Genomic DNA, 22,475 nt, shown 5'->3' on the forward strand with positions numbered 1-22,475 from the left:
GCTCTGGGCCAATGATGTTGGTGGGTGAACCATCCCACCAAGAAGTGTGCATTTCTGCAAATGCCTTCTGGAAAGTTCTGCCCTCCCAATCTTCTCCACTTGTCTTTCAGTGCCCAGAGGTGCCTGGCCCAGAGGAGCCCTTAGAAAATGCAGAAATGATGCAGGGCAGGGAACCAGCAAAGGGGGACCCAGGACCACGGCCGGGAGGTACAGTGCTGTAAGGGCAGTGGGAAAGGGGGCCATCTCTCTGTCTCTACTCCTAAGTGAGGCCCGTATTTCCCCTCCTTGGCTTCGGATTCCTGCCTGTGTAAGAGGAGTGGGGCAATTCCTTCAAATAAAAGCTTACTCAGGAGGCCACCATGTTCAGCAGATTCCCTTGCCCTGCCCTTGTCCTCACCCCACCCTCCCTCCTGGTGGCCTCAGAGGGAGCTGGAAGGAACAGAGCGCTGTGGTGCAGTGTTTGTAAACTTCAGGAAGGAGGGGGTGCTCATGTCCCTTCCAGCTGGAACCCATGGATCCCTTCATCTAGAGAAGTACTGGGAACGTGGTCTGAGGGCATAGAGAAGGAAAGAGCTAGCTTGCCCCCGTCCCATGCCCCCCACCGTTCTCTGGTGCAGAGTTCAGATTAGCTCCTGCCCTTTTCCAAGCTTTACTCTGGGCTTGAGCTTAGAGCCTCTGTGGTTTTGCCCATTTCCAATGCTGATCCCCGGAAAAGCAGGTGGGTAAGCTCAGCAGGTAAATATCATCAGGGAAACAGCTGCACAGAAGAAGCTCCCGGGAGTGGTTTCTTAACCAAAACAAGCGTGAGTGGACCCAAACTAAGTCTTCAGGGTATTTTTCCTGCCTCTGGCTTGGAAGTGGTCCAGGCTGCATTACTCACAGGCCTTCGTGATTGCTCAAGACGTTGTCAATGGCCACGGGACCTCCCTCTGTGACCCTGATGTGACATGAGGTTTTCCAGCTCTGTATCTCTCCTCTCCTGCTAGATGGCCTCTGTCCCAGCCTGATCTGACCTTTACCTGGGCCCCCAAAAAACAGGAGGGCGATTCTGTCATTTCAGTGGTGTTTCTCGAATCTGCCCGTCAAGCCAATATTCCTCATGGGGTTCCTGGTCTGAGTCCAACCTGAGGCTCAGGGCTGGGCGTGCAGGAGGGGCACTGGGCAGTCTGAGGGACACAGATAAGAGCCCTGAGGAAGTGCTTACTGGCTCTCCTTCTGGAGGTAGAATCAGGACAGTTTCATGCGAGACTTGCTTAGAATGATCAGACTTCTGTGGCTGAAACACACACTCCAGAGAGAAGGAACTGGGAGCACACAGGAGCAGGGGCTGTACATGCATATGGTTGTGTGTAGCATTAGCAAGAGAGGTCACAGAGGAAACCATGGCCAGTACCATAAAAGGCCTTGAATGTTATAGCAAACTTACTTATACTTACTCATCCCTTCTGAGGAGTAGCTGAGGGCCAGGGTAAGTGACTGGATGCTAAGTAAGACAGCTTTGTCTCCAGGGATTCTGCTCTCTCCCTTCACCCTGGCGATTTGACCTACCACATCCTGGTGAGTCCTTAACCTCTCCCATCCTCCCCTCCTCTCCGCAGTCCAGATCCTGTCCACGGACAGCTGCAGTGGACCCCTCAGCCTCTGGACCCACTTCCCTTCCAGCTACTAGAGTTGATTACACGTCAATCCGCCATTTGGGGACCAGTGGACATAGCGGCACTATGAGGATTAGGGTGGGAGCATGGCCGTTCAAAGCAGAGAGGTCCCTGTTCAAATCCCTCATCTTCCACCTATTAAGAGGATCACACAGCACCCAGGCCCAAAGAACCCAGCCCCAGGCGCAAATGCCTAACAGGGCACGTGGGGTGATTTCAGGGGCACAAAGTCTGGTCCTCACCATCTAGCAAGTTCATTGAGGGCTCTCAAGCTGGGAACGTTCACAGGAAGTGGTTGGAATTGGGGTACTTAGACTGGCATCACAGAGAAGCATAAGATGTAGAGACAGCCTGGGTTCAGGTCCCAGCCCTGACAGGATTGTGTGACTCTGGGCAAGATATTTAACATTTCTGTGCCTTATTTTCTTCATCTGAAAAGCCATGATAAAGGCTCCCCTGCCTCAGGGAATTTGAGAATTAATGAGATACTGAATATAAAGCACCAACCTCAGGGACGGGTAGTAGGCACCTAAGAATTGAGAACGGTTACTGTGATTGCATTTCTTGGGCGATTTTTAGGGTCTCGGGTCTGAACCTCCAGAAGTCCCCACCGTGCACTCTTTAGAACTGTACTAGTATTAAACAGAAACATGGCAGTCAGCAGAGATTTCACTACCCAGTGAGCAGTTTTGGAGACCCTACTTACGATGTGCAGGCCCTGAACTAAGTGCTTCACCGCATTCTTATTCCTTTCACCTTATTAAGGTGGCAAAAAATTAACATCCCTAACCCGCTTTGCTGGACCAGTCCCCTGAGGCTCTGAATGTGCCGCAGCGGCACGCTCCTTCTAAGACACACCTGCCTGTCCACAGTTGGAACTGTCATAGACGGCCTCTTGGGCCCTCCTGGCAGGAAACATCAGGCAGAGCATGTCCCCAGTGGACGGACCCTGGAGGGATCCTGGGCCCCCCCGGGCCTCGGCCACCCCCTGCCCAACCCCCGGGGCCTTGGCAGAGCGTGCGGGACCCGGGCGGCCAGATGCCCTGCATTTCCAGCGGCCTCTTGGTGGCTCCAGCCAGTGGCGCGCATCCCCGACAGGCCCTCCCCGCGCAGAGGGCGGATCCGAGCTCGGAGCCCGCCCGCCCTCTGGGGCCATCGGACCAGCTGGGACCGCGCGCTCCGCCCAGCTCCTCCCGCCCCGCCCTCCTCTCGCCTCCGCCCCGACCGGCCGCCAGCTCCGCTCTGGGATGGGCTGTGCCGCGTGCGCCCCGGCCAGGCGGAGGGACAGTCAGGCCTTCCCGCCCTGGCCCGGTGATTGACCAGCAACGGTTACTGAGCCTCTTAATGGTTCGCTTGGGTGGGAATTAATTCTGAGGTGGAAAAATAATGCATTGAGGTTTCCATAGTCCGAGGCAAGCCGTCGGTCCGGAGCCAGGAAAGGCGGCCGAGGGAGCCTCGCTGGTGACGCCAGTGGCCATGGGGGCCCGAGCGGGGCATGAGGGGCAACTGGGCCAGAGGAAGAGAAAAGGGAAGTGGATGACAGCTTGATCGGCCCAGCAATTCCGTCCAGGAGGCGGCAGGAACATGCTGAGCCCAAAGATCAGGCAAGCCAGGAGGGGTAAGTCCAACTTCCTGAGGCGGATCAGGACACAGTGTGCGTGCGTCTGTTGGCCGATGGGCGTGGATACTCAGCTGGCTGCCACGCTGGGGTCAGATGGGGCAGGCGTTCTGGAGGCATCTGGATGACTGACAGCCCTCTCTAGGGACGCTCCTGGGGTCTGTGGGGGTCACACCTGAGACTGCCAAAGGGCGATGGCCAGCTTATTGCCCCAGTGGGTGTGCAGGCTTCACCCCGCATGCCATGTTTTACAGAGTCTCTGGCTTGCCCAAAGTGACCGGGTGACAACTCTGGTAAAACTTTAGTTTTCTACTAAAAGGGAAATCCTGAATGCTCAAGATTTGCCCTAGCTGCCAAGACAAAAGTAGCCCTCACTGGGAAGGGCAATGCCCTGGCTTCTCCAGGCAGCCAGGTCCCAGTGAAGGTCTTCATGCTGGCTACCTGGGAGGCTGCTCTGCAGAGCCTGCAGGGGCTGCCACTGGGCTGCAGGAAGCAACCCCTCAGGCAGGCAGGGGCTCCCCCCGGGAGAACTCCCAGGAGGCAGAAGGGCCTGGAGTTGTGGGTGTTGGGAGTGTCTAGAGATAAGTAAGAGATGCGAGTCGGGAGTGCCTTGCAGGGGTGATCCTGCAGCCCTGGGCTAGCGCCCCACCCAGGCCGTGGCCCTACAGAATGGCCTGGGGCCTCAGGACAAGTCTTGGGGCTAGGGACAGCATCTCCCTGGACAGCAACTTCTTGGCCAGTGCAAGTGTCATTTTAGATGAGAACATCTGTGTTTTAAGAAAATAGAATGTGTCCTTCCATGTGGCCAGTGTTTGTGGAGGGCTGAGCCTCCCTTGGAGGGTGGTTTGGAGGTGGGTGGAGCTTCTGCCTGGGGAGCTTGGAAACAGTGCTTGCCTCACCCAAGTGTTTGTGTATTTGAGGCAGGAACCCTCCAGGCTCTTGTGAGCTCACGGGCACACACCCATCTCATTAGTACTCTGCAGGCATTTGGATGACTTTCCTGGGCAGGCTGGCCCTCTAGAGTGTAGTCAGAACCCCTCCATGGGGTGCTCGGAATGGGCTGTCACCTGTGGGCCCCAGTGGGCAAAGGAGGACTGTGCATGGCTCTGCTCAGGGGTAGCAGTACAGCCCGGTGACGATGCAAGGGGTGGGCTGGGCCAGGCTCTCTAAGAGAGCTTGGGTCTCCTCTCCCACTCCTGTCTAAAATGCTGGCCACACTTGGCTATTGAGCGAGCACTCGACGTGTGATTAATCCAAACTGAGAAAAATACACACTAGATTTTGATGACTTGAAAAAAAGAATGTAAAATATCTCAATGATTATTTACATTGGTCACCTGCTGAAGTGACAATACTTTGGATATATTGGGTTAAATAAAATATGGATTAGAATTCATTTCACCCGTTTTTTCTTTTACTTGCTTCTAATGCAGCTACTAGAACATTTATACGTTACATACGTGGCTCACATTATCTTTCTGTTGGATGGGGCTGGTCAGAAAGAAACCAGTGCTTTGCAGGGGGGTCTCAGGAAGCCTGCCTTTGAAATGTCAAACTTCTTAAAAACATTTGTTCTGGGTCAGTGGTTTTCAACCAGGAGCTGTTTTGCCCCTTGGGGGACATTTGTCGATGTCTGGAGACATTTCGGTTGTTCCAACTAAGGAGTGCTACTGGCATCTAGTGGATATAGGCTGGAATGCTGCTAAGCGGGCTGCAATGCAGAGGACAGTCGCCACAACAAAGAATTCTCCAGCTCCACATGTTAACAGTGCTAAGGTTGAGAACCCCTCTAGTAGATAATATTATCTTGTAGGATATGCTAAAAGATAAAGTTTATGGTGCTATATATCAGATATTTATAAGATAATCATTTACTCATAGAAATACATGACCATAAACCATGACAAGGAGTATTCTAAGAGCATAAGAACATATACTACAAATGAAGCTTCCAGAGGAAGCAAGTGGTGCTTGAGTTGTGAGCTGAAGAATGGTGGGGCTACGCTGGCAAAGGGTGGTGGAGGGAGGAGGCCACATCTCAGGCAGCGATCGGCATGTGCTGATGCTGTGGGGAGGGGGGGCACACAGGGCCAGGAGGCTGGGGCTGGAGACCAGGTCGGGAGTCAGATCACGCAGGGACATTTCTGTAAGAATACAGGCCAAAATTATGTGTGAATGCCTCTAAGAAATTGGGCTCTGCTCTGGTAGAAGGAAGACCTTTCCTCAAAATTCATCCCCCGCTGCACCTTTTAGGAGTTGGGCAAGCTGCATGTCATAAACCCTGCCTGTCTATAGGATACAGAGCACAGACCCTGGTATCCACACACTGCCTTGTCCAGACTGCTCCAGATGATACATCTTCCAGACTACACCACCACCTGGGTATAGTGGGTTGAGTGAAAAAGACCTGGGGTCACTTTCTGGAACAGTTCATAAAACCAGCCCCTGTCAGCTGGCTCAGAAGCCTTTGCTGCTCTGCAGATAGGGGTTTCCCAAGGACTCTTCCCCAGGGTCATGTTGGCTGTTAACTCCCTGGAAGGTCCCCATCCAGGCCAGCCCTGAGACAGCCGGCAAAGGCTGCCATCATCCTAAAGCTGTCCTGTGCAGGGGGAGATGTCGAGATTGAGAACCTCCCAGGAGAAACCCTACTGTCACTTACCTGCATATAAAACTAAGTTTGGTCAATAATCTGAGCTCAACTTCCAAGAAGTAGTTAGAGGCAGATGAGGCAGGTGTTGTACCCACACACGTACCCCACCCCCCCACACACAGAAGAGGACAATAATAATTTTTAAAAGTAGGGAGGCACCCAAACCAGCTGGAAATGTCTCAAAACAGGCCAGTAAATTCAAACAGTGTGCTTGCTTTTACGTGCATCACACAATGTAGACTGATTTGGGAAAGTGGTCCACATTGGTTCATACCAGCTCACACTAGCCATTGATACTGTGATTCTAGCTTGCTACTGCCTGCTTAGGACCAGTTCAGACTCACCCTAGCTCGTCATGGCCTGTGGAAGCCAGACCAGGCCATTTGGACCCAGGTGTGTTTGACTCTGCCCCACTCAGCTCCTGCCTGACTCCCAGGGTCCTGTCCAGGGAGCCTTTCCTGATGCCATGCCTGGCAAACTCTAACTCCACTGAGAATTTTTGCCATATTTCCAGAGTGGGAATGGAAGAGACAGGTCACCCCACCCCTGCCAGTTTTCCCGGAAGAAAAATAAGATAAAACTCCATGAATTTATCACACAGTGGAGCAAGTCACAAGTGCACATGTTCTGTGACACTGTAAAGATTGCAATTTATTTTTTAAGATAGAAAATAAAAACATAAGACTGGCACCCTCTGTCCTGGGAGCAACGTGGGTAGTTATGCAGGGTGCGGAAAGGCAGCGGCGCCCCAAGCCGTAAGCTCATGCCAGATTCTGTGAGGGGTACTAGGTTCATCCCCATCTGTCCAGGCCATAGTCAGAACAAAGCCCCAAAATACTTGACCCTGACGCTACCCCAGCCTGCTAGGATTGCTCCCTTTCCTGAAATCCACTGACCCAGGGTCTGCTTCTTCAAAGATTTGTGTATTCCCCCAATCTTGACTGAGGCCTCCTCTGTGCCCGTTAGCACTGCCCAAAATAAAGGTTTATTGATTTGGTCTTGCCCTGTTCCACAAGGATAAGGTATGGAAGGCAGCTGTGTTGTTTTACCCCCCAAAGAGCTCTTGACTCTGCCTGTCTCACTCAATCTCATGTTATCATCCCAGCCATCATCATTTCTAACCTGTGGCAATAACACTCTGCCTCACCCCACCCGCTCCCATCCATTCTCCACTCCAAAGCCAGAGCCATCTTTTCAAATATAAATCCAGCCTGTACCCACCTCCGGCCTCCTCCAGCCCCAGCTTGGAATCCTTTGGTTGGCTTCCCCATCGCTCTTTGGGTTAAAATCCTAAGTCCTTACCATGGCCCGTAAGGCACCTCTTACAGTCTAGCCACTGGCCAAACCTCCAGCCTCCTCTCACTCTCCAAGCTCCAGCCACACTGGCCTTCTTCCCATTCCTCAACTGTTCCATGGGCCTCCTACCACAGGGCTTTGGCACCCTGTTTCCCCAGCTGGGATGCCTCCTTCTGTCTGTCTGCCTGTCTCTCTCTCTCTCTCTCTCTCTCTCTCTCACACACACACACACACACACCTTAACTCCTATTCACCCTCCAGTTCTCAGTTCAAGTGTCGCCAGCCAAGGAAGTGCTCCCACACACCCCAGTCTAAACTGGGTCCTCTGCTCCGTGCTCTCCTTTCCTTTGTAGCACTTACCTTGGGTTGTAGTTGTACACTCCTGAGTATGACTGTTTGGTGAATAACTGTCACCCCACTAGACTGTGCGCTCCAGGAGAGCAGGGGCCATTTCTGTTTTTGAATATCATTATACCCCAAAGCCAGGCATCTGGTAGGTACTCAATACATTTATGTTGAATGAATGAATGTATGAATGAATGAATGAGTGAGTGAGTGACTTAATAGCAGAGAAAGCATTAGCCTGGAAGGCTGAAGCACTGTCTCTGGACCTAACTGGTCCAGGTGCTTAGGAAAGTCAGCCCTCCCTTGATTGATTTATATGTTGCAAATATTTTCCCAATTTGTTGCTTGCCCTTTACTTTTATATCAAGGGCTTTTTTCCCCCAGATGTGTATAAGTTTTTAATTTTTAATGCCATCAATCTTATCAATATTTTCTTATAGAGTTTCTGCCTTTGTTTAGAATATTTCAAAATAAAATTGACGTTGCGATTAAGGAGGCTCCTTCTTTTAAAGGAGGTCATTAGCCTGATGAGCAAAGCTCCAGTAGCTTGAGCTATTTTCCTTCAAAGGAGTATCAGTGTCTTAGAAGCCCTGATGAATGTGCAGAGCCTGGTCAATACTTTGGGGATACAGAGAGAAAGCTCTATGAGTGAGATGAAGTACTTTCACTGGCCTTATTTTTCTTGATTTTCCCACAAGTAACCAAACCAACATTTATTGTGTGCCCTCCGTGCTCCAGGCATTTCCATTGTACTTATTTAATTCTCATGACTACACTATGATGAGGCATCATTATTCCCATTTCAACAGATGTGGAAGGAGAATTGTGGGTACCCTGCCAACAAGTGGTGGAATTCATATTCACGTCTATCCAGTGCTGAGGCCTATGCCCTCTCCCTAACCCAACACAGGGATTCACACTGTCCAAACACCACTGCAGGTGGCCCTGCATGTCTCCAGGAGAGCTATAAATTCTTTGAGTAATAAAATGCAGTGTGATTTTTAAGAAGATGCCCACTGCCTGTGAATACATGAAAATTAGATTTGAAGAACTGTTGGAATATTTAAGGTTGAATTATTGATACAGAGTAGAACACTAAGCAAATTAAAAGGCAAGCCAATTATGAACTCCAGGGAAAACAAAAAGTGGTGCACAAAATATTACAGTATACTACATAGCTCAACTGGGACTAGCAATTACGTAGTACTAATAATGCAAATTCTGCATATTGATCCAACTAAAAGTACACTGGGAGGATGGAGTGGGTGCTTATGTGGGATGGGGACAGGAGAGTGAAATAAATAAAATCCTCATCTTCCATAGTTAGAGGTCAATAGGTAACATTTAAAATGGAAAAAATCAAGAAGTGATTCAGCATAAAAACAGACCATAAATTAATGGAGCAAAGTAGAGAACCCAGAAATAAACCCATGTGTATGTAGTCAATTAATTTACAGCGAAGGAGCCAGCAATATACAACGGACAGTATATGGAAAGGACAGTCTCTTCAAAAACTGGTGTTGGGGGGGCTTCCCTGGTGGCGCAGTGGTTGAGAGTCTGCCTGCCGATGCAGGGGACACAGGTTCGTGCCCCGGTCCGGGAAGATCCCACATGCCGCGGGGCGGCTGGGCCCATGAGCCATGGCCGCTGAGCCTGCATGTCCGGAGCCTGTGCTCTGCAATGGGAGAGGCCACAACAGTGAGAGGCCCGCGTACCACAAAAAAAAAAAAAAAAAAAAAAAAAAAATGGTGTTGGGAAAGCTGGACAGTCACAAGCAAAAGAATGAAACTGGCCCCCTATCTTTCACCATACACAAAAATCAACTCAAAATGGACTAAAGACTTGAAGATAAGACCTGAAACCACAAAACTCCTAGAAGAAAACATATGGGGTAGTCTCTTTGACATCAGTGGTGGCAATCATTTTTTGGATTAGACACAAAAAGCGAAGGAAAGGAAAACAGAAATAAACAAGTGGGCCTACATCAAACTAAAAAGCTTCTGCATAGCAAAGGGAACCACTAACAAAATTAAAAGAAACAGAATGGGAGAAAATATCTCCAAATCATATATCCGATAAGGGGTTAATATCCAAAATATACAAAGAACTCATACAACTCAATAGCGAAAAAGAAAAAGATTAAAAAATGGGCAGAAGAACTGAATAGACATTTTTGCAAAAGAAGATACACAAATGGCCAAGAGGTACATGAAAATGTGTCACTAATCATCAGGGAAATGCAAATCAAAATCCAGATTGAGATATCACCTCATAACTGTTGGAGTGGCTACTATCGAAAAGACAAGAGATATCAAATATTGGCAAGGATGTGGAGAAAAGGGAGCTCTTGTATACTGTAAATTCGTGCAGTCACTATGAAAAACAGTATGGTGGTTCCTCAAAAAATTAAAAATAGAATTACCATATGACCCAGCAATTCCACTTCTGGGTATATATTGAAAAGAAATGAAAACAGGATCTCAAGAGATATCTGTACTCCCTTGTTTATTGCAGCATTATCCACAATAGCCAAGACATGGAAACAACCTAAGTGTCAATCAACTGATGAATGGATAAAGAAAATGTTATATATAAAAACATATATATATATGAATAGTTTCCAGCCATGAGGAAGAAGGAAATCCTGCCACTTGTGACAACATGGATGGACCTTGAGGACACTATGCTAAGTGAAATAAGGCACACACAAGACAGATACTGCATGGTATTACTTATATGTAGAAGCTAATAACAAAAACAGAAAAAGCAAACTTACAGAAACAAAAAGTAGAAAGTGGTTGCCGGGGCTGGGAGGTGGGGGAAATAGGGAGAAATTGGTAAAAGGGTACAAACCTTCAATTATAAGATGAATAAGATCTGAGGATCTAATGTATAACATGGTAACTATAGTTGATAACCCTGTATTGTATCATTGAAATGTGCTAAGAGAGTAGAACTTAAATGTTCTCGCACACACAAAAAAGATAAATATGTGAGTTGATGCATGTGTTAATTAACTAGATGAGGGTAATCAAGAAAAAGTGAAAGAAAGAAAGAGCGATAAATAAACACTATTTGGAAATGTGGAGGTAGGGACTTCCCTGGTGGACCATTGGTTAAGAATCCACCTGCCAATGCAGGGAACGCGGGTTTGAGCCCTGGTCCGGGAAGATCCCACATGCTGCGGGACAGCTATGCCCGTGTGCCACAACTACTAAAGCCCGAGCACTCTAGAGCCCACGCGTCGCAACTACTAAGCCCCCGTGCTGCAACTGCTGAAGCCTGTGCACCTAGAGCCCGTGCTCCACAACAAGAGAAGCCACCGCAATTAAAAAAAAAAAAAAAGAAAGTGGAGGTAAATACCAAAGGAGCCAGCTGAAGTGGCTGCCTCTGGGGGCTGGGGAAGGGAGGGGGTGGGAGAGCAGGAGCCTGCCAGGTCTCACCCTAAAGCTTGCAGGGTTATGTGAGGTGTGGTCAAGAAGTGATAGACTGGAGGTCACCTGACCTCATACCAGTTCACACTGGAAGATTGTTCAGAGGGGAGTTTCTGCTCTTAAGGGGTGACCATGGGATTCATAGGCCTCCTCTGATTGCTTGGTTCTGAATAGTGTGGCCTTCCCGAATATGCCCATGGTCATCCCATGCTGCCCCTGCCCAGGCTTGTCAGGTGCTCTGAGGGCTCCCTAAGACAGACTACCTCTAGGGCCCTGAGAGTGGGACAGCAAAGGGCCAGTAACCTAATTAGGTGATGTGGCATCTGCTTTGCCCGAGATGCAGAGAGAATCTAAATTCTCTGAAGAATTTAGACCCAGAGGCACATGCACTTGGCCAACTGTGAGCCTGCTACGCAGGAAGGCAGTGAAGGGACCAGGTGATGCGGCAGGGAGAACAGACCCATCCCACATCCAGGTAGGGCTCTCAACAGGGGAGTGATGTGTCTGGACAGAGCATTAGACAGTGGTGCTGGCTGCACTGTGGGCAGTGGGTCTACAGAGAGTGACCCTGAGGGCAGGGAGAAAAGAGATAGATGTTCAGTAAATGCTGTGGGATTGATGGTGTTTCCTATCTGCCATCTGAAGAGGGTGTGAGGGGACAGCAGGACCGTTGTCAGAGCACATCTACTGAGAGCATTCAGCCACTGCCAGGCAGGTTCCCCTGCTTCTGGACACACCCCAGCCCCAGACTACCAGTCCATCTACTGCCACCGAGGCTCTTGTGCTAGGAGATGAAGGTGGAAGTTTGTGTCCAGTGAACCCAGGCCTCCTCCCTCCTCCTGCCTCTCCTCCCAGATACCAGCTGATGGGAAAACTGAGTTCTTCCATGGAAGGTACCCAGAGTCCATAACCCAGCACTCTTAGACACTCAGGATATAAGGCACTTCCGGATGCTGGGCTCCAAGAACTCCAGGCTGGACTTTCGGCCCCAGAGAATTGAAGATTTGGCCATGACCTTCATGTTTGCAGACAGGAATAAATGATTTATTTGCAAGACAGGCCTGAACTGGGTTAGACCTAGCCCGGGAGAGCTGCCTTGGGCTCCCGCAACCAAGGCAGCCAGGGACCTGCCTGACTGCTGAAATCATCAACAGCTCCATGATTACCTAACCAAGGGTGGAGAATGTATTGATCTAAGCTAATGATCCGTAGGCAGGCAGAAATGAAATTTATAATCAATATTGAATTACATCGACTCCACTGATCCCTGGCTCCTGGTGAATGGCTTGCTAATCTGAACAGGAGCAGAGGCAGCAAACCTAGGGCCAGCTGCTCCCAGACGAGGTCCAATAGAGGGAATAGAGGCCTCCCAAGGCCTCAGCCTGCAGCAAAGAGAAACAGTACTCACCACCGTTCATTCTTTCAGTGCTTCTCTGTTTACAAAGCACTTTCAAAGTGTCATTCATTTCTTCCTCACCATGGTCTAGGAAGTGGATAAGATTTGTATTTTGCTCTCATTTTATGTGGAAACCTGGGGCTCCAAGAGGCTAAGGAGCCTCCAAATCCTGTGCCCTTTCCATGACCTCAGTTGGCCTCTCACTCCCACCACCAAACTAGGAAAAGTAGGAAAACTACATTCCGTGTTTCCTGCTCCTACTTGCGCTCCTCTGATTACAGGAGTGGAATCAGTGATCTTGTGCCCTTAAACCTTTCATCATGTGGAAACAGGCCATGGGTAGGAGAAATCCTGCTGGCAGATTTCTTCCAGCCCAGGAAGATCATCTTTAGAGGCACAAGGTCTCTTGGATTTGATCTTTCCCATCTTCTTTGAACTTGAGGATTCCTGTCTTACATCCACTCATTCATTCAGCAAGCATTTGAGAGGCTCTCTGCTACGTTCCAGGAATCAAGCATGAGGAGGGCACCCTCTCTGGCCATGAGAAGCTCACAGATCAACACAGAGATTTGAGAGGCATGTGTCTGGCCAGAAGTGTGTGCCATCTATGGGGTGGCATGATGGATGGCAGGCAAGCCCCTGCTTTGGGAACCTGCTAGAGGAGTCTTCACATAGTAGGAAACGGCTGCACCAACACTTCAAGCGTGTCAGGGCTCATCAGGCGGGCAAGCACAGAGGTGCAGCTGCCTGGCACAAAGTGGCCTTTGTGGGGACCAGTCGTTGATCTGGAAACAGTGGGGTGTGTGGTATGAGTGGGAAGTGAAGCTGGAGACCTGACTGCACACAGGCTCACCGAGGCCGTCTCATCTTCCCGACTTCATACCCATGTCGATGATGGCTAAAGCATAGCCTCTTCGAAGGAGTTGCAGCAAGAGGGATCCCACCATGGCAGGATGGTTGGAGGTCCAGCCTGTGGCTAGAGGTTAGGTGATGTCGATCAGGCTTGTCCTTCTCAAAGAAAGGGCTTTTTCATTAGTCTTGGTAGGAAGGGGTTAGGGTTTGGTCTGTTCTAGGGCAGGGACATGGGTCCTGTGAGAGTCAGAGTTAAGAGCCTGGGAGCCAGACTTTCTGGGTTTAACCCCATGCTCTCTCATCCTGCGTGTCTTCCTGTTCCATCTGCTGGGCACACCCTTTCTCCCTCCCAGCCTTCCATAGTGTAGGGGAGGAAAAACTTTTCCTCTACCCTCTTAAGTTCTGCACCTGAGGCCTGCTGATTAAATTGCTAAAAGATTAACAGGAGAAAAGACATACACATTTTATTGATAGTTTTAAGTGTATGGGCAGGTGCTTTATAGAAAAGAGGCAGTTAAACCCAGGGTCAGTAAACTGTGGGAAGGTGACGAGGAAAATGGTAGATAAGCGTTGTTTAGTAAGGTTCATTATGCAGACTCAAGTCGTCTCCTGATGATAAGAATCTCATTCTCCTTTTCCTGGTACAGGAGTTGCAAGGCACCTTTACAAAGGGAAATTTATGCCCTGCTTTTGAACAGAAAGGGGGAGGGAAAAGAGCTCTTCCTGTGTGCTGTTCCTCAGTTGCCTTCAGCTCAAAATAATTAGTATGCCAAAGTGGCATATTTGGGGGTGGCATAACCTGGTCCCTTTTAACAGCTTAGTCCATTCTTTCATCCCGCTTCAGCCTCACTTCTGGCCTCCCAACCTCCCAGCCTGACTTCCTTGCTGCTGCCTTCACGCTCTCATTTCCCCTTATATGTGCCGAGATGACAGACTCTTGTATTTGGATGTCTCTGTTCTCCTTTTACTTGTACCATGGCAGGCATGTGCCTTTCGTTTCCATACTCCAGTGGCTTGCACAGGGTGGACACCCAGGAGGCCCTATAAGCCCCATGAATGCATAAAAGAATACTGGATCCAGTTGCACCCGGGGGTTCACACTGCATGGAAGTGCAGGTCAAGCAGTTTGGGGGGGTGCCCTGCCTCCTGCACCCCCTCGCTGAAGACCAGCACCAGCTGAGTCAGGAAACAGACCCAGGAAGAGCCAATAAAAATAATGGTAAAGAAAGTGATCTTTTATATTGATGTTTTGAAAGCATTAAAATAATCATTTTGGAAAAAATCCAAACTTTCTAGACTCCCTCAGAGTTATATTAAAATTAATCCTTTTTACTTAAGGGGGGTGGTAGGTTTCCCCTTTGTCCTTCACCTTTCAGGCCCCTAAGTGAGACCCATTAGGAGCACCTGGCTGATTCTCTAGACCCCTCAGATGGGGGACTTAGCAAAGAACAGATGACCAAGGGGAGCCCAGAAAGAAGCTAAGTAACTAAACAAAATTTTTAAAGGTAGGGGGCACTCAGGAGCCATCCTGTAATAAATCATCTGCGGCTCATGCAGTGCTCCCAGGACAGCACAGGAACCTGGCGAGGCCCCCTTGCCCTTAGCTGCAAATTGCATTAACTTCATGAAACCGGCTCCTCCGGCCCCCTGCAGAGTGCCCCTTCCATTACCTCACCTCTCTCTTCTCCATTAATCTTTCTGCCTCAATACTTATCCTTTAAATCAGTTCAGCTCTGAGAGCCATCTTGCTCCTTCCCCAGCCCGGCTTTAAAATCCCATTGATTTTATAAATCAATTGTGTTTTAGTTCAAGTGCGGCCACTCCTCCACGCTCTCGGGACTGCACTAACAGAGCTACAGATGGAAAAACAGGGTGCCGATGCCCCAGCAGGTGCCAAGGCCAGTGCTGCCACAGCGTGGTCGTAAGGCCCTGAAAACGATCAGGTGTGCTAGGTGTGCATCTCCTAAATAGACCCTGAGATGAGCAGTGTATGTGGTAATTTCGTAAGCAGGTGCTCCCAAGGGACACCAGTGAGGGGTGGCAGCGGGGGAGCAGCACCGGGACGGGGAGAGCCAAGCTGGGGTGCAAAGCCGGTAAAGGAGGGGTCTCAGCCTGAGCCCCAGGGAAACTCTGAACGTGAATTGCACCTCTTTATCCCTCCAAGTGGCGTCCAGCTAGAAACAAGGCTGCAGCGGCTTTCAGGCTCCCACATGCATGAGTCTTTGGCCAAGGGCTGTGGGGCGAGGGAGGGATGTAAATTCCTGGGCACTTCCAGTTCTCCCACTGCCTGCTCAGAATGGCTCCAATAACCCAAGGACAGACTTCAAAACGGGCCAGCAGCCCTGAAAAACCACCCGGGGTAAGCTGTTGGAAGTAAGGGCGCATAAAGACAGGAAAAAGGAATCAAGGGAATTTGGGCAGAGCTCTGACATGTTCCACTGTGTAAGGTATCTTTAATGTGTTCTCAGCCATTTCCAAGATGCGGCAGCTGCCAGGTATTCTCGTTGAAACACTGGGGGAGTGAATGACCTGCACACCCTTGCTGAGCCCCTCCTTATGCGAGATGGGGTGAAGCAGACGGGCTGGAGTAGACCCAGGCCCAGTGGAGGGGCTCACCTACAGAGAGGGGGCCCCCGACCTGATCCCATAGAAGGTCCACAGGTGGGCCTGGGCCATGCTTCCATGAAGCATCATCTGTTCAGCCTGGAAGCTCCAAGTAGGCAGAGGCTAGGCATCTCTTTGTGTTGTGGTCCACAGCCCAGCGCAGTGCTTGTTGCAGATAAATATGCATAAACATTTATCAAACTTGTGATATTTTAATTGCTATTTTAGATCTCCTGAGGGGATTTAGCTCCATTCCAAAAGAGCTCTCTCTTTTAAAGTTTTTATTTTAATTTATGTAAGCAATGCATGTATAAAACCACAATACTACAGCCCCATCCTCCCCTTCATGACCAAAGTCACCGTTACAGGTGTGACATGTTCCTTCTATGCAAATGCATGTACCCACTGAATATACTTTGTGAATATACCTTTTGTTTAAGGGGTTGTGTTTTTCTTCCCTTTTTATATAGTTTTATAATTTGTGTATTTTTCTGCTATTTGCTCTCTTCGACCGCTATAATAGAACTTAAGTAAATATTAAAGCAGAAGAGGGGAGATGGAAAGGTTGGGGATACATCTTCTTAAGGGTGGTCAGGAAGTCCTCACTGAGAAAATGGCATTTGAATAAAGAACAAAGGGGCTGAGAGGAAGCCCTATGGGGCCAGGGATGGCAGGTGCAGAGCCAGGAGGCCAGTGCATGCTGGCCTGTTTGAGGAACAGCAGAGGCCAGTGTGGCCAAGAGCAGGGAAGTGCAAGCAGGTCCGAGAGGCCACATGGCCAGGTCCCAAGGACCCTTGTAGGCTGTAGTGATGGCTCCTACTTTTACTCTGAGTGAGAGGGGGAGTCCTGCAGGGTTTTCATAGGGAAGTCACATGGTCTAACTCCCATCTTTAAAAACTGTCTCTGGCTGCCCTGTTAAGAAACTGCACTGGGGGGATGGCAGATGGCAGACTGGAGAAGAGGCTGTAGCAGTAACTCAAGTGAGAAATGATGGTGGCTGGGAATAGGCATGTCTGATAGTGTTTCCATTGACTGAGATGGGGGAAACAATGAGAGGAGTAGGTTTGGGGGTCGGGAAAGACCAGGAGTTGAGCTTTGCCATGAGATGCTGGAGGTGGATGGCCGCCTGGGTCTGGGGTTCAGGGCTGAGCTCTGCACAGGTGCCTTCCACACATCGATGGTGTTTTAATCCATGAGATGGAAGGAGATCACCGAGACAGTGAGTGTGGACAGAAATAGAGTCCAAGGACTAGCCCCTGGTGCTGGACTTTAAGAGGTGGGGATGATGAGACTGAGAGTAGGAGCCAGTGAAGAAGGGGAGAGGCAGGAGAGAGTGATCTTGGAAGCCAAGGGTAAAAATGGTCACAGAGGCAGGAAGGATCAACTGGGGTCAGGTGGTATAAGGGGAAGGAATGGATGGGCTGACTTGACCTTGGATTAAGCACTGTGAGGGTCATTGGTGGCCTTGATAAGAGCAGTTTTGGTGGTACAGAGGTAGGGGAAGGCTGACAGGGTGGGATCAAAAGAGAACAGGAAGCAGTTAGGGATGATGAAAAAATTCTAGAAATGAATGGTGGTGATGGTTACATAGCAATGTGAATGTACTTAAAGCCACAGTAAACTGTACACTTAAAAATGGTTCAAATGGTCAACTTTATGTTAAGTGTATTTTACTACAATAAAAAAGGAGAGGGACTTCCCTGGTGGCGCAGTGGTTAGGAATCCGCCTGCCAATGCAGGGGACACGGGTTCAAGCCCTGGTCCGGGAAAATCCCACATGCCATGGAGCAACTAAGCCCATGCGCCACAAAAAAAAAAAAAAAAAAAAAAAAAAAAAAGGAGAATCGGAGAGGAATTGGAAAGAATGAAGACACCTCTTCTGAGGTGTTCGTTGAAGAGGGGAGCTAACCGTGTTCGCTCATATACATTCATCTCATTCTTTTTAACTTCTGTTGTGCATCCTGTAATGTGAATACAGCACAGTTTATTTGGCTATTTTCCTATTGTTGGGCATTTGGGTTTTTCCATTATTAGGGATCACTCAGTGTGCTCCAAGGGCATCCTTGGGCGTGACTACCTAGGCACTTGTGGTTCTTTTTGCAGGAAAGAGGTAAGACATGGAATTTGCTGGCTTATAGAGTGGGCATGTTTTCAGTTTTAATAAACACAGCCCAATTGCCTTCTATAAAGTAGCTTACAATAACTCACAACCCATGATATTACTGAATTTTAAAAATGTACCTCCCTAAAGGGTACACAGTACTGCATCATAAAATAGCTATAATTTGTACTTCCCCCTGATTACTACTGAAATCCAGCATCACTACACATCTTTATTGGCTGTTTGTGTTTCCTCTTCTGTACATTCACTTCTTTAATTTCTTCAACTCTGACAAACAAAAGATTTACACTTCCCAATCAGAGAAGAAAAAGAAATAAAAGGAATCTAAATCCAAAAAGAAGAAGTAAAACTGTCACTGTTTGCAGATGACATGATACTACACATAGAGAATCCTAAAGATTCTATCAGAAAACTACTAGAGCTAATCAATGAATTTGGTAGAGTAGCAGGATACAAAATTAATGCACAGAAATCTCTTGCATCCCTATACACTAATGATGAAAAATCTGAAAGAGAAATTAAGGAAACACTCCCATTTACTATTGCAACAAAAAGAATAAAATAACTAGGAATAAACCTACCTTAGGAGACAAAAGACCTGTATGCAGAAAACTATGACACTAATGAAAGAAATTAAAGATGATGAAAACAGATGGAGAGTTATACTATGTTCTTGGATTGGAAGAATCAACATTGTGAAAATGACTCTACTACCCAAAGCAATCTACACATTCAATGCAATCCCTGTCAAACTACCACTGGCATTTTTCACAAAACTAGAGCAAAAAATTTCACAATTTGTATAGAAACACAAAGGACCCCGAATAGCCAAAGCAATCTTGAGAACGAAAAACGGAGCTGGAGGAATCAGTCTCCCTGACTTCAGACTATACTACAAAGCTACAGTAATCAAGACAGTATGGTACTGGCACAAAAACAGAAAGATAGATCAATGGAACAGGATAGAAAGCCCAGAGATAAACCTACACACATATGGTCACCTTAATTTTGATAAAGGAGGCAAGAGTATACAATGGAGAAAAGACAGCCTTTCAATAAGTGGTGCTGGGAAAACTGGACAGCTACATGTAAAAGAATGAAATTAGAACACTTCCTAACACGATACACAAAAATAAACTCAAAATGGATTAAAGACCTAAATGTAAGGCCAGACACTATAAAACTCTTAGAGGAAAACATAGGCAGAACACTCTATGACATAACTCACAGCAAGATCCTTTTTGACCCACCTCCTAGAGAAATGGAAATGAAAACAAAAATAAACAAATGGGACCTAATGAACCTTAAAAGCTGTGCACAGCAAATGAAACCATAAAAAAGATGAAAAGACAACGCTCAGAATGGGAGAAAATATTTGCAAACAAAGCAACTGGCAAAGAATTAATCTCCAAAATATACAAGCAGCTCATGCAGCTCAATATCAAAAAAAAAACCAACCCAATCAAAAAGTGGGCAGAAGACCTAAACAGACATTTCTCCAAAGAAGATATACAGACTGCCAACAAACACATGAAAGAATGCTCAACATCACTAATCATTAGAGAAATGCAAATCAAAACTACAATGAGGTATCAACTCACACTGGTCAGAATGGCCATCATCAAAAAATCTACAAAGAGTAAATGCTGGAGAGGGTGTGGAGAAAAGGGAACCTTCTTGCACTGTTGGTGGGAATGTAAATTGATACAGCCACTATGGAGAACAGTATGGAGGTTCCTTAAAAAACTAAAAATAGAACTACCATACAACCCAGCAATCCCACCACTGGGCATATACCCTGAGAAAACCGTAATTCAAAAAGAGTCATGGGGCTTCCCTGGTGGCGCAGTGGTTGGGAGTCCGCCTGCCGATGCAGGGGACATGGGTTCGTGCCCCAGTCCGGGAAGATCCCACATGCCGCGGAGCAGCTGGGCCCATGAGCCATGGCCGCTGGGCCTGTGCATCCGGAGCCTGTGCTCCGCAACAGGAGAGGCCACAACGGTGAGAGGCCCACGTACCGCAAAAAAAAAAAAAAGAGTCATGTACCACAATGTTCATTGCAGCATTATTTACAGTAGCCAGGACATGGAAGCAACCTAAGTGTCCATTGACAGATGAATGGATAAAGAAAATGTGGCACATATATACAATGGAATATTACTCAGCCATAAAAATAAATGCAATTATAATTACAAAAGCAAAAAAAAAAAGAAATGCAATTGAGTCATTTGTAGTGAGGTGGATGGACCTAGAGTCTGACATACAGAGTGAAGTAAGTCAGAAAGAGAAAAACAAATACTGTATGCTAACACATATATATGGAATCTAAAAAAAAAAAAAAAAAAGGTTCTGATAAACCTAGGGGCAGGACAGGGATAAAAACATAGACATAGAGAATGGACTTGAGGACACAGCAAGGGGGAAGGGTAAGCTGGGATGAAGTGAGAGAGTAGCATTGACATATATACACTACCGAATGTAAAATAGATAGCTAGTGGGAAGCAGCTGCGTAGCACAGGGAGAGCAGCTCGGTGCTTTGTGACCACCTAGAGGGGTGGGATAAGGAGGGTGGGAGGGAGACGCAAGAAGGATGGGATATGGGGTTATACGTATGCATATAGCTGATTCACTTTGTTATACAGCAGTAACTAACACAACACTGTAAAGTAATTATACTCCAACAAAGATGTTAAAAAATAATGTTTTACACTTCCTTGATAGGAAAAGGGCATGCGAGTTCTCTGGCAGTCCAGTGGTTAGGACTTAGCGCTCTCACTGTTGCGGCCTGGGTTCAGTCCCTGGTTGGGGAACTAAGATCCTGCAAGCCACACAATGAAGCCAAAAAAAAAAAAAAAAAAAATCAGGGCTGGCCCTGCACCTTGATGCTGCCTGCATAGGCCTTTGTCCTATGATAATGAATGAACCTTTGGGTCCTTGCATTCCATTTCCTCCACCCAGAGTTCTGACCTTCTGAGTTGGAGTGACTGTTGCTGTCACCTTGCGGACACTTGGGCGCTTTTCTGTGCAGGCTGCTTTTCTCCTCCCTTCCTGGCATCTCTGAGCTGAAGCACTTAGGGCCCCGCTCAGTATCGGTTTTGCTTGGGAAGGATTGTAGCATCCTCGGTGACCAACACTGACTGGGCTTTGAATCCTGGCTTCGCCACATAACAACATTGTTGTGTAACCTTCAGCTTTCTTCCTCTGAGTCTCAGTCAGAACATCTGAGAACTCAGGATTATTCTGAGGAATAAGTGAAATTACTCATGTCAGCTGCTGCGCTCCCACCCCCAACTCTGGCCCTTGCAGGCACTTAGGCATGTCCGTCCCTTCCACTGCCACCCACCCTACCCTCACCTGTCCACCCATCGAGGTCCTTCTTTCTCCCATTTTGACCCCTCCTGGGCCAGCATTTCTAGGAAAGCCAGCCCAGTGCTAATGCAATGAGGGCCGAGTCTACCAACACCCAGCGGCTGTTCCAAGCTAAGCCCCCATCACCACCTGAGCAGGCCCTGAGGAGGGAGAATTTGTATTCACAGACAAGGCTGTGCCACTTATGCGTGGTGTGACCCCTGTTGCTGAAGAACACTTGTTGTAAGCATTAGATGAGCAATTCATGAAGGTTTTTAGCGCAGTGTCATTCAGCAGATCCTGACTGAGTGCTTCCTATGTGCTGGGCGCTGACCTGCAGCACCTCTCTCCTGAGCTGGCTCCGTCCCCCGCGTCGCGTTTCCCCTGGACACATCCTCTTGGATGTCAGAGAGACTGCAAAATCTAACACGTGCACCATCTTGCTGCCCCTCCTTGACTGCTGGCCTGTCCCCCTCTCCATGCCATCAGCCATCAGCCCCGCCTCCTAAATGTCTCTCAGGGTGGCCCCTCCTCTCCACCCTCCCAGAGACTCACCCCCAGCCTCTACCCTCTGTCTCTCCTCCCCTGGCTTGTCCCGTCAGCTTTCCCAGTTTCCCAACAGCCTAGCTTCCAAGTAAGGATCTCAGGCCTCCAGGGCTCCTGGATGAGTCTGCAGGCCCTGTGCTCAGGGTCTCCTTGCTCAGAACTGACTGCCTGGACCGAGACCCCAGATTCTGAATTTAGGATTGCTCCAAACAGGCATGTGCTCACACACCTCACAAGCTTGCAAACACACTCACACTCATACACATTCACACATATGCATGCACCCACACTCTCAGACATACTTACAAACATACCCTCATTGTACACTCACAATGACACACACATGTGTGCACACACTTGCACACTGCAGCCTGCACACACACACACATTCACAAGCATATATGCTTGCAAACACACGGATGCACATGCACACTCACACATGCACATACTCGTACACACTCATGCCCATACATACTTACATACGAGAAAAAACACACACTCATGCACACAGATTTTCCCAGGAGGGAGTTGGACCCCCTCTCTCTCCATGGCCCTCAGTTCTGGGGAGAGGTAGATACATGCACTGCACAAACAACACTACTGTACACC

The 22,475-nt window shown here is 48.3% G+C and overlaps 1 protein-coding gene across 8 annotated transcripts in view; it reads left to right on the plus strand.

Annotated features, from left to right (window-relative positions):
• ARHGAP22 (Rho GTPase activating protein 22) overlaps positions 1–22,475 on the plus strand; it is a 207,443-nt gene that overhangs the window by 43,400 nt on the left and 141,568 nt on the right. Inside the window, exon 1 of one of the 8 annotated variants that reach the window (XM_067710251.1) lies at positions 2,880–3,273. The exons of the other annotated variants lie outside the window; for them this stretch is intronic. Coding sequence (XP_067566352.1) covers positions 3,240–3,273 — 34 coding nt within the window. The 5' untranslated portion in view covers positions 2,880–3,239. Of the gene's footprint in view, positions 1–2,879; positions 3,274–22,475 lie in introns of those variants that run through there. 8 annotated transcript variants of the gene reach the window in all.

Source organism: Pseudorca crassidens, chromosome 16 (assembly GCF_039906515.1).
Source record: "Pseudorca crassidens isolate mPseCra1 chromosome 16, mPseCra1.hap1, whole genome shotgun sequence".
NCBI lineage: Eukaryota > Metazoa > Chordata > Mammalia > Artiodactyla > Delphinidae > Pseudorca > Pseudorca crassidens.